Below are 14,156 nucleotides of genomic sequence, written 5' to 3' on the forward strand. Positions count from 1 at the left end.
GCAACATCAAGAGCTGAAGGGCCTGTACTGCGCTGTAATGTTCTAAGCTCTTTGAATGAGAGAAGAGAACCTCAAAGAAAAAAGGTGCACGAGCCATAACAGCATGAGAATAGTTGTGGAGGTAAAATGAGGGAAATGAGAAGAAACAAAAATGTGGAAGATTTGGCATAGCAGAGTGGACTCCAAGGACCAGAAGCTTGAAGGGCAAGGATATTAATTGGTACCAAGGATGGAAATTGCCTTGTTGGCACAGGGTTCTGGATGTCATACCAGGCACAAGAGATCCCTCATGTCTTGTCACCCAAAATACCAGTGTAAAGAGGAACCTTGATTATCCGAACGAGATGGGCAGGCACATTTCGTTCCGAGAATCGATTATTCGGTTAATCGATTAAATGCCTTTCCTCTGCGGCTCGGGGTTTTTTAAGTCTGCTCCCCATTCAGGGGACGAAGCAGCAGCACACCACATGCGAGCCCCTGCCCCCACCATTCAACACCGCCCACCCCAGCCAACATACACACACACCCCGCCCCTCGCCCACACCCCAACCCTGTCCAACACCACTCCCAACCCTTCCAACACCGCCACTTGCCCCCGTCCAACACTGCTCGCAGCCCGCAAACACCGCCTCCTCTCTGGGGCAGCCAGATTGGTTGCCACCAACAAGACTGCTACTGCCTTTGTGGGGTAAGTCTCCAAATAAAGCACGCGCGCGCGCACACAACTTTTTACTGCAATGTTTTGACAGGTTCCACCTGTCCAGGGAAAATGTGGGAGAGGGGGAAGGGGGAGCGGGACGTCAGTCACTTGGAGGTGGTGCCTGTTTAATCATTGTAAACAAAACACAGGATCAGTGTTGGAAACACGTCTTTAATGTAATGTTTCTACCGGGACCTTGAGATCTCCTTCGGATAATCCAATATTCAGATAATTGGTATTCGGATAATCGAGGTTCCTCTTTATTCAGCCCACTTTGGTGCCAAGGCTTAAAATTATTCAAGCCAATATTAAGACAACTGGGCTGCAGAAAGTACATGATAGAAATGCAGGATGTTTTTCCTTTAAGTTATACTGAACTTACTTAGAATAGTGTTGACTAATAAGAGTGGCCTGCCATTGCAGATTTAAGCAGAAGTAATTGGAACTCCCAATGTAGAGGGCGCAGGGAAGATTTCCTAGAATGAGATATTTTGAATATGAAGCTAGGTTGGAGAAGTTGGGATTGTTTTCCTTGGAATAGTAACAACTGGGGAGACATTTGACGGAGCTGTACAAGATTATGGTAGGTTTAGACAAGAAAGACAAAGGCTGTTTCCATTACTGACAATAGGGGGCACAGTCTGAAATTTTGATTGAGATGCAGGGGTATGAAGAACATTCTGATATACTCTATTTTGATAACCTTTGACCTGGTGTCAAGGAGAATGGTGGAATTTGGAGACTGTTTTGAGAGGAAGGTAGGTTAATAGTTTTTAAAAAAAATTCATTCATGGGAAGCATATATTGACGGTTAAACCAATGTTTATTGCCATCACAAGTTGCTCTTGAAAAGCTCATGATTGCATTTCTTGGGATGTAGGTGCACCTAAATTGCTGTGAGGGAGGGAGTTTGGGAATCAAGAGAGAATAATAGTTGCCTCAGCACTGTCTTCTGTCTTGGTGGAACTGCTCTCACCAGGTTCCATTCTCCCATATTTAACTGGGACCAAAAATGACTTGCAATGGCTTCTCTTTCTGCTCCTGTACTTTTATCTTTGGTGCCTTGCAGGGATTAGTCTTTGGATCCTCTTATTTTTCATCTGCCTGCTATCCCTCGGCAGAATCATTCACAAGTGCAGCTGTAATGTTCCTATCTATGCCAAAGACACCCAACTCTACCATACTAGTAGCATATTTCAACTTCCTCTGATGTTGATAAATTATCAGTTTGCTTATCTGATACTCAGTATTGGATGATCAAAAATTTCTTCCAATTAAGCATTGCGGATGTTGAAGTTATTGTTTTTGACAACTATTAAGATATTTTTCTTACTCCCTAAGCTATAGTTCTTTAATTCTTTCGTTGGATGTGGGAATTGGAGGCTTGGCTAGTATTTATTGACCAAACCTAACTTTCCTTGAGAAGGTGATGAGAGCTGCCTTCTGGAAACACAGCTGTCCGTAGTGTGCAGTTACTCCCGCAATACTGTTCATAAGGAAGTTCCATGAATTTTGATCCAGTGACAGTGCAAAATAGCAAAATATTTCAAAGTAAGAATGACGTTGAAGGTGAACTTGTAGGCATTGGCATTGTCTTATATCTAATATGTTTATTCTGCTAGGTAACAGATGTTGTGGGTTTAGAAGGTACTGTCAAATGGGCCTTGCTGAGTTGCTGCTGTTTATCTTGTAGCTGGTACACACTGTTACCACTGTGCAAAGTTGCCACGGTGAACAAAGTTAAAAATCACACAACAACAGATTTATTTGGAGTACTAGATTTCAGAGCGCTGCTACTTCATCAGGTGGTTATGGAATATGAGACGAGACAAAGAATTTATAACAAGATTACAGTGTCATGCAACTGAAATGATATATTGAACAAACCTGGATTTTTAAGTCTTTCATCTTTTAGAATGGGTTACTGGTTTCAATTCATTAATAAGTAAATCCCAGAACTTCTTTTAATCCACCTTCACAAGATAACTTAAGGTTTTATAACAAAAGGTAACATCTCAGTTCAGACAATACATTAAAGGTGTGAGGTCAGAGTCTGTCTGTATCCCAATCATGAGTCAGACTGGTTCTTTTTCCAAAGTGGAATTTACAAAATATTACACGTATTGACTGCCTGCAGATTGTGCATTTTTTTTTAGCAAAATAGAATGTATCTGCAAACTCTGTTCACAGTTTATCAATGGGTAGAAATTTCCATCCTCATCATTTTTTTTTCCCTCTTTGCTGTGACCTATGCTGGCTCCAGTTCAAGCAAAATCTGGATTTGAAAATGTTATCCCAATTTTTGCACTCCTCCATGGCTTTGCCTTTCCCTATCTTTGTAATTTCACCCACAATCCTCAGGCACATGTGGCCTTTTAGTCTGACCTCTTGTATATTCCAAATTTTAATGTTCTATTGAGCGCAGAGCCTTCAGTTATCTCTAACCCAAGATTAAGAAGATGTTCTTCGACTTGCTCTTTTTGTATCCAACTCATCTTTATCCCTTCAGACACTGCATAAACTACCTTCTTGGCAAAACTTTTCATTGTTTGTCCTACTATCTCCTGACTCTATATTATAGTTTATTTTAATCTGCTTCTGCCTTGGGACATTTCATTGCATTGAAGGCACGATATAAATGTAAATTTTTGTTGAAAGCAGGTATAACTTTGACCAAAATTTGCCTCAGGATTCCCAATTATACTCAAAGCAGACAATGTCCTCCAGTGTTTTTCTGCAGAACGTTAATCAGAAAACATGGAGCGTGAGGTACAGTTAAAGAATATAAGAACAGACTCTACAGTAAATGATCAATACGCATCTTGTTTTTTAAGTATCTTTATTATTGTGTTCATTAGATGAATAAATCAGTTTATTTCTTTGTTCAGGAGTCTTCTATAAATTATTTTGAGATTGGGGAAATAAGTTGCATGTGTTAACATACTTGAAAATCAAAAATATTATTTTTTATATAGATTTAACGATATACATGTTCCTGTGAGACTAGAATGCGTGAAGTTTGCAAGTCATTGTTTGATGAATCATCCAGACTTAGCCAAAGATCTTACAGGTGAGATATTAACCCACGTAGTTTGCAAAATCTGCTTTCAGGGTCAATAGTTGAGGTATTAATGCACCTGTGTGGAACAGTGGATTGGCGATTGAAGGGAATCAATCAGAAATTGATTAAAGGAGATTAGCATACCTGAACATTTGGAGGCTAGATGCAGATACATGCGGTCTGAACAAATTCTGTGCGAACTTTTATGATCAATTATTTTGGTTTATGATTTCATCTGTGATTTTTGCAAATTAAATTCGAGGACCTGGCTTTTATGGTTATTAGTGAGTTACTCTGTGACATGATTTTTCCTTTCCAGCAACAGTTTAAATCTGCTGCAAAATCAAAGGGTTCACAGGGCATGGACCAAACCCCACTCTTATCAACAAGCACTTAGCTCGTCAGTTGCATTGAAGTATTCACAAATAGCAAACACTTTATCTGGGGGCTTAAAATAATTCGTCAATATCCTGGTCATGAAATTGGCGAGATGATTATTACTCTAATTAGTCTAGCATAAGTCTACCTTCACTTGCTAATGTAAGTGTTTAGATGCCTGTGCAGAGTTAGTTGATAAAAAGCCAATTGCTTCATAGTTGTTGCACCACTTTTTAAAAATATGTAAATTCTTGAGGATTTGCATCTCCCAATTTCTAAATTAATACATCTGTCTGGAAATGCTACATCTATATTTAATGTTACTATGTTGTTTCTCAACTGTATTATATGCCTGAACAATCAGACCATGCTTAACCATCCTGTTATTCAGTGTTTGATACATACTATCATTGGAACATTTTTGCATATCTTGTTCTGTGTTATTATTTAATTACATGCTTCTTCCCAATTGAGAAGTGCATTGTTAAAGGGGAAACCAAGTGAGTAATATAGTGAGAAATACTGGATTGGTAACAAATGATAGCTCATTGAATTTGAAACAATTGTTTGGTGATTTTTAACTTGAGATATTGCAGTTGGCTAATAACATAAACGTCTGTTTACTAATTCAGTGAGTTTATCATTTCTTTCTTTTTTCTGGAGATATTCATTTGAAAATTTGCCACCCATAAATAGCCTTTATGACATTGATGGCCCAACACAATGTAAGAAGCATCTGGACTCAATATCAGCTTGCTCTTTCTCCATGGATGTTGCTGACCTGCTGTGACCTCCAGTACTTTTTGTTTTCGGTACAACACCTTGTACTTCTGCATTAACTCCTGGTCCCTCAGTGCTTCATATTTTAAATTCTTGTTTTGTTTAATCCCTGCATGACCTTGTCCCCCCTCGCTCTTGAAATTTGTCCAGTATTGCAACTTTGTTCACAGAGCTTTGCGTTTCCTTTGTGTATTTGGCCCATATAATCATGGGCGATCCTTGAGATCTGGGTGGTTATCAAATAAATCCAATAGTACTTCATTTAAAATTGGTATTACTTTTAATATGCGACATCATTTTGTGCAAGCTACCCAAAATTTGCTCCTGATATTTATTTTGAATTAGCATTTGCTGTGTTGGATCCTGTAGTCTGCAAGAGAGGCTTCTTTTAGGCCGATCACGAAAATACAGATTAATTTAGTAAATTGAAAATCTTTTCTTATGATTCCAACTGGTATTGAAACTGGGTAAGTCGGACCTTGGTGGAATCTACTTTGATGGATCATAAGCTTGATGGATCACAAGTTTAATTTTTGCATGTTTACTGTTGTGGTTAGTCAGTGAACATACTCTTATGAGGCTGCCATATTCTTTAACACAAGACATTAACATAAAGAGAACAAAACCAACTTTCAACCTCTTATCCAGCCCTTACCCTTGACAGTCAATCTAGGAGAAGCATCACTCTTATTCTAAGTCTTTACTTTCCAACTTAACTGACCTTCTCCAGTTCTTCTTGGACTGCTGAGACAGTTTTAACTCTTATTTCCATTTCTGCTGGCCTGAACCTCTCTTCAGTTCTGATTACTTGAAAAAGCTATGGACAACTGTCACAGCTTGTAGACATCAAAGAAAACCTTTCTTACTGTTGTTCTGAAATGAAAACTTGATTTTTCTGAACTGAACTCCTGACCAAGCTAAATGAGTGGTCCCTGATCTATTTTCACTGTAAGTCATAAGACTCTGTTAGAAACATTTCATCAACTCTTCACTGAATTACATACTTTCTTGGACGTTATGTAGTTTGGTCACTATCCCAAATGACATTCTGACCTCTTTCTTTGCGTAAAAGGTTAGCCTACAGAGCAGAAACCAAAATCAACCTTCCTCTATTTTAAAAATCCTAACTTTCAGATAAATTCATTCATGTTTATCAGAATTTATACTTTTTAAAGCATATTTGCAAATATAAATTAGCAGGGTTAGATTTGTGAACAAAATTAAACCATGAGCAAGGGCTTATATTCTAACTAGAGTCTTGAAAAATGCAATGCTACAAGTGCATTTAAAAAAGGAATCATTTGGGAAGTATTCATTGTTGTTGAGACGAGCATTTATTTCCAGTCCCTAATTGTCCTTGAGAATGTGTTGGTGAGCTGTCACTTCAAACTGTCTGGTGTTGGCCCACCCACAGTAAGCAAATGGCTCTGCCCTTTTTTCTGGGCTTGCTAATAAGTATTCTAATAGGGTATGACATTGTAGGACCTCCAATATGTATGTTGGCAAGTGAAGATAGGTTTGCACTTGGTACTAGAGAAACCCTGGCTGATTGCACAACTAGGATGTCAAAGACTTGTTTTGTGTCCCCAAGATAGTGTTTTTATTTCAGATTTGTTTTGTTGTTATTTGTGAGGACATGAATGTAGTTGGCTAGTTACGTGCTGGTTGACATATGCGCTGCTCCATGTCCTGAGATTCCTTTAAACAGCAGATTTAAACTGTTGCTGAAAAGAGAAAACCATGTCACAGTTACTTCACTACTAAGTGCAGAAGCCAGGTTGTTGAATTCAATTTTTAAAATTCACAAAATGTAATAGTAATTAACATTTTGCATAGAACTTGGGTCTATAACACTAAATATTGCTAATTTTCTAATAACCTGAAAGAATAAGCCAACTTAGTTTTGTGGATTTGCAAGAATTTTGAATAAAATACGATCTTTAGGTGAGGTAGTATAATTGTTTACTCCAGTGTATGTCTCTGTGTAAAAGGTTTTGAAGTAATCCTGATTCAGAAATTATGTTTTAAATAAGAATTCTTTTAATAGAATATTTGAAGGTTCGATCACATGATCCAGAAGAGGCAATCCGGCATGATGTCATTGTTACAATAATAACAGCAGGGAAGAAAGATCTATCACTAGTGAATGACCAACTGCTTGGGTTTGTGAGGGAGAGAACACTAGACAAAAGGGTAAGGTCTCAAATTTGCACTTGTTGCACATAATTTGCCTCTGCATAATTTATCTCTTGGTTCCATTTCTTTGCTTGATAAACAAGCTAAAATTCAGATAAGGATTTTGTGTTAATTATCAATTCATGAAAACTGTTAGGTTGCCACCTGTGGTGTCCAGGCCTTATGAGTATTGGTTTTATTTCTGTTGTTTGTAATATTTCTGTGAATGACAATTTATTTACTTTTGAAATAAATATTCCCGTAATGCATAACAATTGGTCAAAATCATTTCATGTAACTTGGCATTGTAGAATGTTGAAAAGTTTACATTTGTTCAACTTTAATTGATATATTTAGAAATGTATCCACAAGCAGGGAAAGTGAAACACTTGTTTCAACAGTAATCCACATTTTGTTGTTTCTTTGTAAATCTGAAATCAAAATTGAAATCGAACTATCATAACTGTAGTCAAACATCAGTAATAGCTTTATTTTGGTCAGAAGAACCTAACTGTTAAAGAACTAAATATAAAAAGATAATGAGTCACATCTATTACCTTGGTGCTGATGTTTTTCCTTCATCTTGCATGTCCTGTTTGTTTACATAAACACTGTTATGTTCTATTCTACCTATTAAAAATTGATCATTTTAACAATTTTGCTAATGTTCACTTCAGAGTTGTGAAATGTAAAGCCATACACATTTGACGAATTAATCTTGCACAGGAAAACTGTTATTTTTGGAACTTGTAGGAACAAACTTGTAGGAAACTAACAAATTCAGACACGTATATTCAGACACGTATATTCAGACACGTATATTCAGACATGGTTCATTTGTAATAGTTCAAAAGTCACCTTTACTTTGGATTTCATGCAAACGTTGTCCGTTCGTGCTGTATTTAAATAAAAGTGCTGTCCCTCTGACACTGCATACATTTTGTCCCTTCAGAGAAGGCAGAAAAATGAATACCTGAAGCATCAGTAGTTTGCTTCTGTTCAGTGACAGAAATGCATTCCCAATTCATTATACGTTGAATTCCTTCTCATTCATTCAGTTATTAAAGATAAATGAACAAATGTCTATGTAGAAATAACCTTGCATGACCAACCACAAAATCACTAATTTTGTAGGTCTTTTCAAGTTGCTTTCAGATTTTGATGCTCTACTCTGGAGCACGTTGACCTTGAGCTTGGCCCTCCTGGTAAAGAGATAGGGGCACCACAAGAGCCCTAGTTCCTCAATGTAATGACAATATATATTCGCATCTCACAAGTGCCAGGCAATAACCATATCCAACAAGAGAGAGTAAAACCATCACCCTTTGATATTCCCAACTGTCAACATTGTGGCGTTACTATGGACCAGAAATTCAATATAAAGATTTTGGTTATTAAGAGCAGGTCAGAATCTAGGATTCCTTCAGTGAATAACTCACTTCCTGACTCCCCAAAGCCTGGGTACCATCTACAAGGCTTAAGTCAGGAGTGTGATGAAATGCTGTCCACTTCCTTGGATGAATGCAGCTCCAACAGCACTCAAGGAGCTGGTCACCATCCAGGACAAGGCAGCATGCTTGAGGATGTAGTGCTAATCAAGTCATCAGTGCTTCAACCACTGTATCTTGGTGACAGCAAAGTGCTGTATAAAATCACCAAGGCTAGTCAGACAGCAACTTCCAAACCTATGGTCGCCACATCTGGAAGGATAAAGGCAGCAGATACATGGGAATGCTGTCTGCAACTTCCCATCCAAGCCATTCGCCATCTGGAGCTGGAAGTATGTTACATCGCTTCCATAAAGGTCAAGTTCCTAGAGCTCCCTAACAGCATAGTGTATCTCCACAAAATGGATTACAGTAGTTCAAGAAGATAGCTCACCATCACCACCTTCTCAAGGTCAGTTAGGGATGAATAATAAATGCTGGTCTGACCAGTGACATCTGCATCCCATGAATGAATTTTTTAAAAGATTTGTGTGGAGGTCAGTTTATAGCAGTAGACCTTGGTCACAGCAGCATGAACCACAGATCTATTTCTGTAGAGAAGTTTGATTGTTCTGCTTCTACCAAGCTCGGTCATTCTGCACAGATAAGAAATTCAGAGCAGTCTTCACCAAACTGATTTCATTTATTTTCTGGCTATTGGTAAAATGGCTGCCAGAACTTGTGCAGTGGGTGGATCACTTTTCCAAGGGAGCCAATCCAAAAGTTGCTATAAATTTGAGGGATAAAATCATAAGAACAACAAAAATATTCAATATTTTATCAGACTGACTTTCAATTATCTTTCTGTGTTTTAAGTGGCGAGTGCGGAAAGAAGCAATGATGGGTTTGGCTCAACTATACAAAAAGTACTGTCTTCATGCAGAGGCTGGGAAGGAGGCTGCTCAAAAAGTAAACTGGATCAAGGACAAACTCCTGCATATCTATTACCAGAACAGCATTGATGACAAGTAGGTTGAGTTGCATATTTTGATTGGAAAATAACTGTTCACAATATATGACATCATGGATGGTTTTCAGATGTTTTTAGAAAACGTTACTATTCACAATTTTGCAACTGTTCTTTCTTCCGACTTTGAAACAGGACTTGAATTGTTGTTCATACCTATGTGATTAATATTCCTTAGTTTTGCACTTTTGCCTGTGGGCCTTAGTGTTAGAACTTGGTCTCTTTTGGGTTGCTTTTTTCCAGTAGCTCCTATCTTTATTTGACTAGTTAATAAATAATTACTTTTTTTTTTGTACAAGCTGATCTTTTTCAGATGTATTGGGCTATGAAGCATCCTCTTTCTCTTGCACTTATTTGTGTATTTTAAGTATTTCACTAGACTTGCTCTTCATTAACTAATGGCGGCAAAAATCTGAATAATGCGATATTGAGTCCCTACCCATCTCCCCTTGGGTAGCAAGAAATTACACTTGTGTAGTGCCTTGAAGTGCCCCAAATCCCAAGATATTTATTAAGCTGGAATTTACAGGACGCAGAAGCCCCTATACCCTTCACTGTAAATTGAATATGAACGGCTGCCCACATATGTGATGGCTGCCATTTGGAAAGTTAATGCTGAGAACAATGTTAATTGTTTTAAAGTAAAACTGTTGTCTATTTTTCAGAGGTATCCCCAGTTTACAGAACTGCAAGTCAATCAGATGACTAGTATCTTTGTCTTCCTGCAGCATCAGTTGAAAACGATGGCTACTGCTGGGACTAAGACCCATGCCATTTTGCTGCACAGTTTATGCAAGTCCAGGTTGGGGATCTCAATGAGGGTGTTGGAGGTTGAGATTCAAGAGGCCAGATGGTGAGGGTGAAAGGAAGGTTGGCTTACAGGCATCAGCAGTAACATGGAAGCAAGCCATCCTGTGATTTGTAGAGCAGTGAGCATTCAGGTAAAGAAACTGAAGGTCACTGGCTCATCATCCTCCTGTTTTTTGAGGGGGTGACTCATCTTCCAAAACTGGAACTAGGAAGGGATGCAACCTTTTGCCAGGGCTGGGTGATGTTTTTGCCAAGGTCTACGGGAAACTAGGAGCCAACAAATCTTGAAATCACATCAGTAAAGAACTTCCTTATCAACCAATGTGGAATTTCTAGCTTCAGACTTATATCTTTAGGAGCGATATGGAGAAAGAATGACTGGATGCTATGATTTTGAACCCTATCAATTGTTAAATGTAAATCTGAGGTGTAACAAATTGGTTATAAATACCTGCTTAAACACTTTCAGCTTTGTACAAATGGCGTGGAAACGCATTAGCTGTGGCCAGTCTTGGAAGATATGTTTAGAATAATAGTCAAAGTGTATATCTGTTGTTTTGGGGAAAAGAAAATCTTTTGCTAATTTATGCCTGTTGTCTTAATGAGTGTTTTTCAAGAAAATAATTCAACCCCCAATGGTAATATATCACCCTGGTAGGACACAGGGGATAACGTCGTGGTATTGTTCTTGGCTATTAATCCAGAGACCCAGAAAATATTTAGACCCAGCAGATGGTGAAATTTGAATTCAGTTAAAAAATGTTTGTGGAATTCAGAGACAGATGATGACTATGAAACAGTTGTTGATTGTTGGAAAAAACCATCTGGTTTACTCATGACCTTTGGGGAAGGAAATCTGCTGACCGTACCTGGCCTACTCTGAGTGTTCAAATCCACAGAAATGTAGTTGCCTCTTAACTGATGTCTGGGCAATTAATAAGTGCTAGGTAAAAACATCTCCAGGACACCCACACCAATCAACTCCACCACCTGTGGCCCAACATTTCAACTCCCCCTCCCACTCTGCTGAGGACATGTAGGTCCTGGGCTGTCTCCACTGCCGCTCCCTCACCACCCGACGCCTAGAGGAAAATGCCACATCTTCCACCTCGGAACACTTCAACCCCAGGGCATCAATGTGGACTTCACCAGTTTCCTTATTTCCCCTTCCCCCTCCTCACCCTAGTTCGAACCTTTCAACTCAGCGCTGTCCCCATGACCTGTCCTACCTGCCAATCTTCCTTTCCACCTATCCACTCCACCATCCTCTCTGACTTATCACCTCCATCCCCACCGCCATTCACCTATTGTACTCTATGCTACTTTCTCCCCACCCCCACCCCCCCCTCTCATTTATCTCTCCACTCTGTAGGCTCTCTGCCTTTATTCCTGATGAAGGGCATTTGCCCGAAACATCGATTTTCCTGCTCCTCGGATGCTGCCTGACCAGCTATACCTTTCCAACACCGCTCTAATCTAGACAATTAATAAGTGCGATCCTCGCCAGCACATCCACACCCCGTGAATGAATAAAACAAATCATGAGTTCTTGTGTAGTGACTGTTTAAATGCCACCTTATCAAATGTCACCTTATGAAAAATCTTTCTGTGAAGGTAGTTTGAGCTGCGTTATTTCAAGCTATGAAACTTAATAATGAGAGATTCTGCTCAGAAAGGGTGTGTGAAAATGTTCATTGCACTTTTTTCAATTGCCTGCACATTTCTACCTGTAACTGTGTTACCTGCATGTCATGTAATTATTTGTTGTTTGCCATTTCACTCTTATTTTCCTGAGATTTAGATTTGTTCAATATGCACTTATTGTTTTGTGAATTTATCAGTTCTTTTATTTTCTATCAAAAGCACAAAAAATCATCTGAAATAGAGATCTTTAAATTTGGCAATTAAAACTTGTATTGAAGCTCCTTTAACGGTAATATCATTTGTGCATCTTTAGTCTTATTTAGTCAGTCAAATTTCTATTAAAACTAAGATTTATAATTCTACTGGGAAGCTTCCCAGATGCATGGAGCAGTAGAAGCTTCTCTCCAGCACTCCTGGAAAATACTATTAAAAGCTCTTATCTTTGAAAAGGACACCGTTTCAGATCCTCTAAAATTACCTCAGTGCTGTTCAGTGCTGTCATTGGTGATGCTGCCTGGCATTACACTTCTGTCATTAAATGTCTGACACGCCATGAACAGCATGGGAGTTTCATAGAACATAGAACAATACAGCACAGAACAGGCCCTTCGGCCCACGATGTTGTGCCGAACATTTGTCCTAGCTTAAGCACCTATCCATGTACCCATCCAATTGCCGCTTAAAGGTCACCAATGATTCTGACTCTACCACTCCCACAGGCAGCGCATTCCATACCCCCAGCACTCTCTGGGTAAAGAACCTACCCCTGACATCCCCCCCATACCTTCCACCCTTCACCTTAAATTTATGTCCCCTTGAAACACTCTGTTGTACCCGGGGAAAGTCTCTGACTGTCTATCTATTCCCCAATCATCTTATAAACCTCTATCAAGTCACCCCTCATCCTTCGCCGTTCCAACGAGAAAAGGCCGAGAACTCTCAACCTATCCTCGTACGACCTATTCTCCATTCCAGGCAAACATCAGGCAGTCCATTCAACCTTGTGGCATATTGAGGCCTTTACATGGCCAGAGCTTCATTCCAACCCTTGCTCCTCCACCTTACTAAGAACCCTACCGTTAACCCTGTATTCCGCATTCTTATTTGTCCTTCCAAAATGGACAACCTCACACTTGCCAGGGTTGAACTCCATCTGCCACTCCTCAGCCCAGCTCTGCATCATATCTAAGTCCCTGTGCAGCCGACAATAACCCTCCTCACTATCCACAACTCCACCAATCTTCGTATCGTCTGCAAATTTACTGACCCACCCTTCGACTCCCTCATCCAAGTCATTAATAAAAATTACAAACAGCAGAGCTGATCCCTGCGGAACTCCACTTGTAACTGGGCTCCAGACTGAATATTTACCATCTACCACCACTCTCTGACTTCGACCGGTTAGCCAGTTTTCTATCCAACTGGCCAAACTTCCCACTATCCCATGCCTCCTGACTTTCCGCATAAGCCTAACATGGGGAACCTTGTCAAATGCCTTACTAAAATCCATGTACACTACATCCACTGCTCTACCCTCATCCACATGCTTGGTCACCTCCTCAAAGAATTCAATAAGACTTGTCAGGCAAGACCTACCCCTCTCAAATCTGTGCTGGCTGTCCCTAATCAAGCAGTGTCTTTCCAGATACTCATAAATCCTATCCCTCAGTACCCTTTCCATTACTTTGCCTACCACCGAAGTAAGACTAACTGGCCTGTAATTCCCAGGGTTATCCCTATTCCCTTTTTTGAACAGGGGCACGACATTTGCCACTCTCCAGTCCCCTGGTACCACCCCCATTGACAGTGAAGACGAAAAGATCATTGCCAACGGTACTGCAATTTCCTCTCTTGCTTCCCACATAATCCTAGGATATATCCCGTCAGGCCCGGGGGACTTGTCTATCCTCAAGTTTTTCAAAACGCCCAACACATGTTCTTTCCTAACAAGTATCTCCTCTAGCTTACCGTCTGTTTCATACTCTCCTCTTCAACAATACGGTCCCTCTCATTTGTAAATACTGAAGAAAAGTACTCATTCAAGACCTCTCCTACCTCTTCCGACTCAATACACAGTCTCCCACTACTGGCCTTGATCGGACCTACCCTCGTTCTCGTCATGCTCATGTTTCTCACATATGCATAAAATGCCTT

General features: G+C 39.6%; 1 protein-coding gene across 9 annotated transcripts in view; it reads left to right on the forward strand.

Annotated features, from left to right (window-relative positions):
* Positions 1 to 14,156, forward strand: part of pds5a (PDS5 cohesin associated factor A) — a 220,537-nt gene that overhangs the window by 112,737 nt on the left and 93,644 nt on the right. For all 9 annotated transcript variants that reach the window (XM_043692710.1, XM_043692723.1, XM_043692753.1 and 6 more), the window contains exons 10-12: positions 3,676 to 3,770; positions 6,967 to 7,112; positions 9,398 to 9,549. In XM_043692710.1, coding sequence (XP_043548645.1) covers positions 3,676 to 3,770; positions 6,967 to 7,112; positions 9,398 to 9,549 — 393 coding nt within the window. The remainder of the gene's footprint in view (positions 1 to 3,675; positions 3,771 to 6,966; positions 7,113 to 9,397; positions 9,550 to 14,156) is intronic.

This window comes from Chiloscyllium plagiosum, chromosome 1, assembly GCF_004010195.1.
Source record: "Chiloscyllium plagiosum isolate BGI_BamShark_2017 chromosome 1, ASM401019v2, whole genome shotgun sequence".
In the NCBI taxonomy this organism is placed as follows: domain Eukaryota; kingdom Metazoa; phylum Chordata; class Chondrichthyes; order Orectolobiformes; family Hemiscylliidae; genus Chiloscyllium; species Chiloscyllium plagiosum.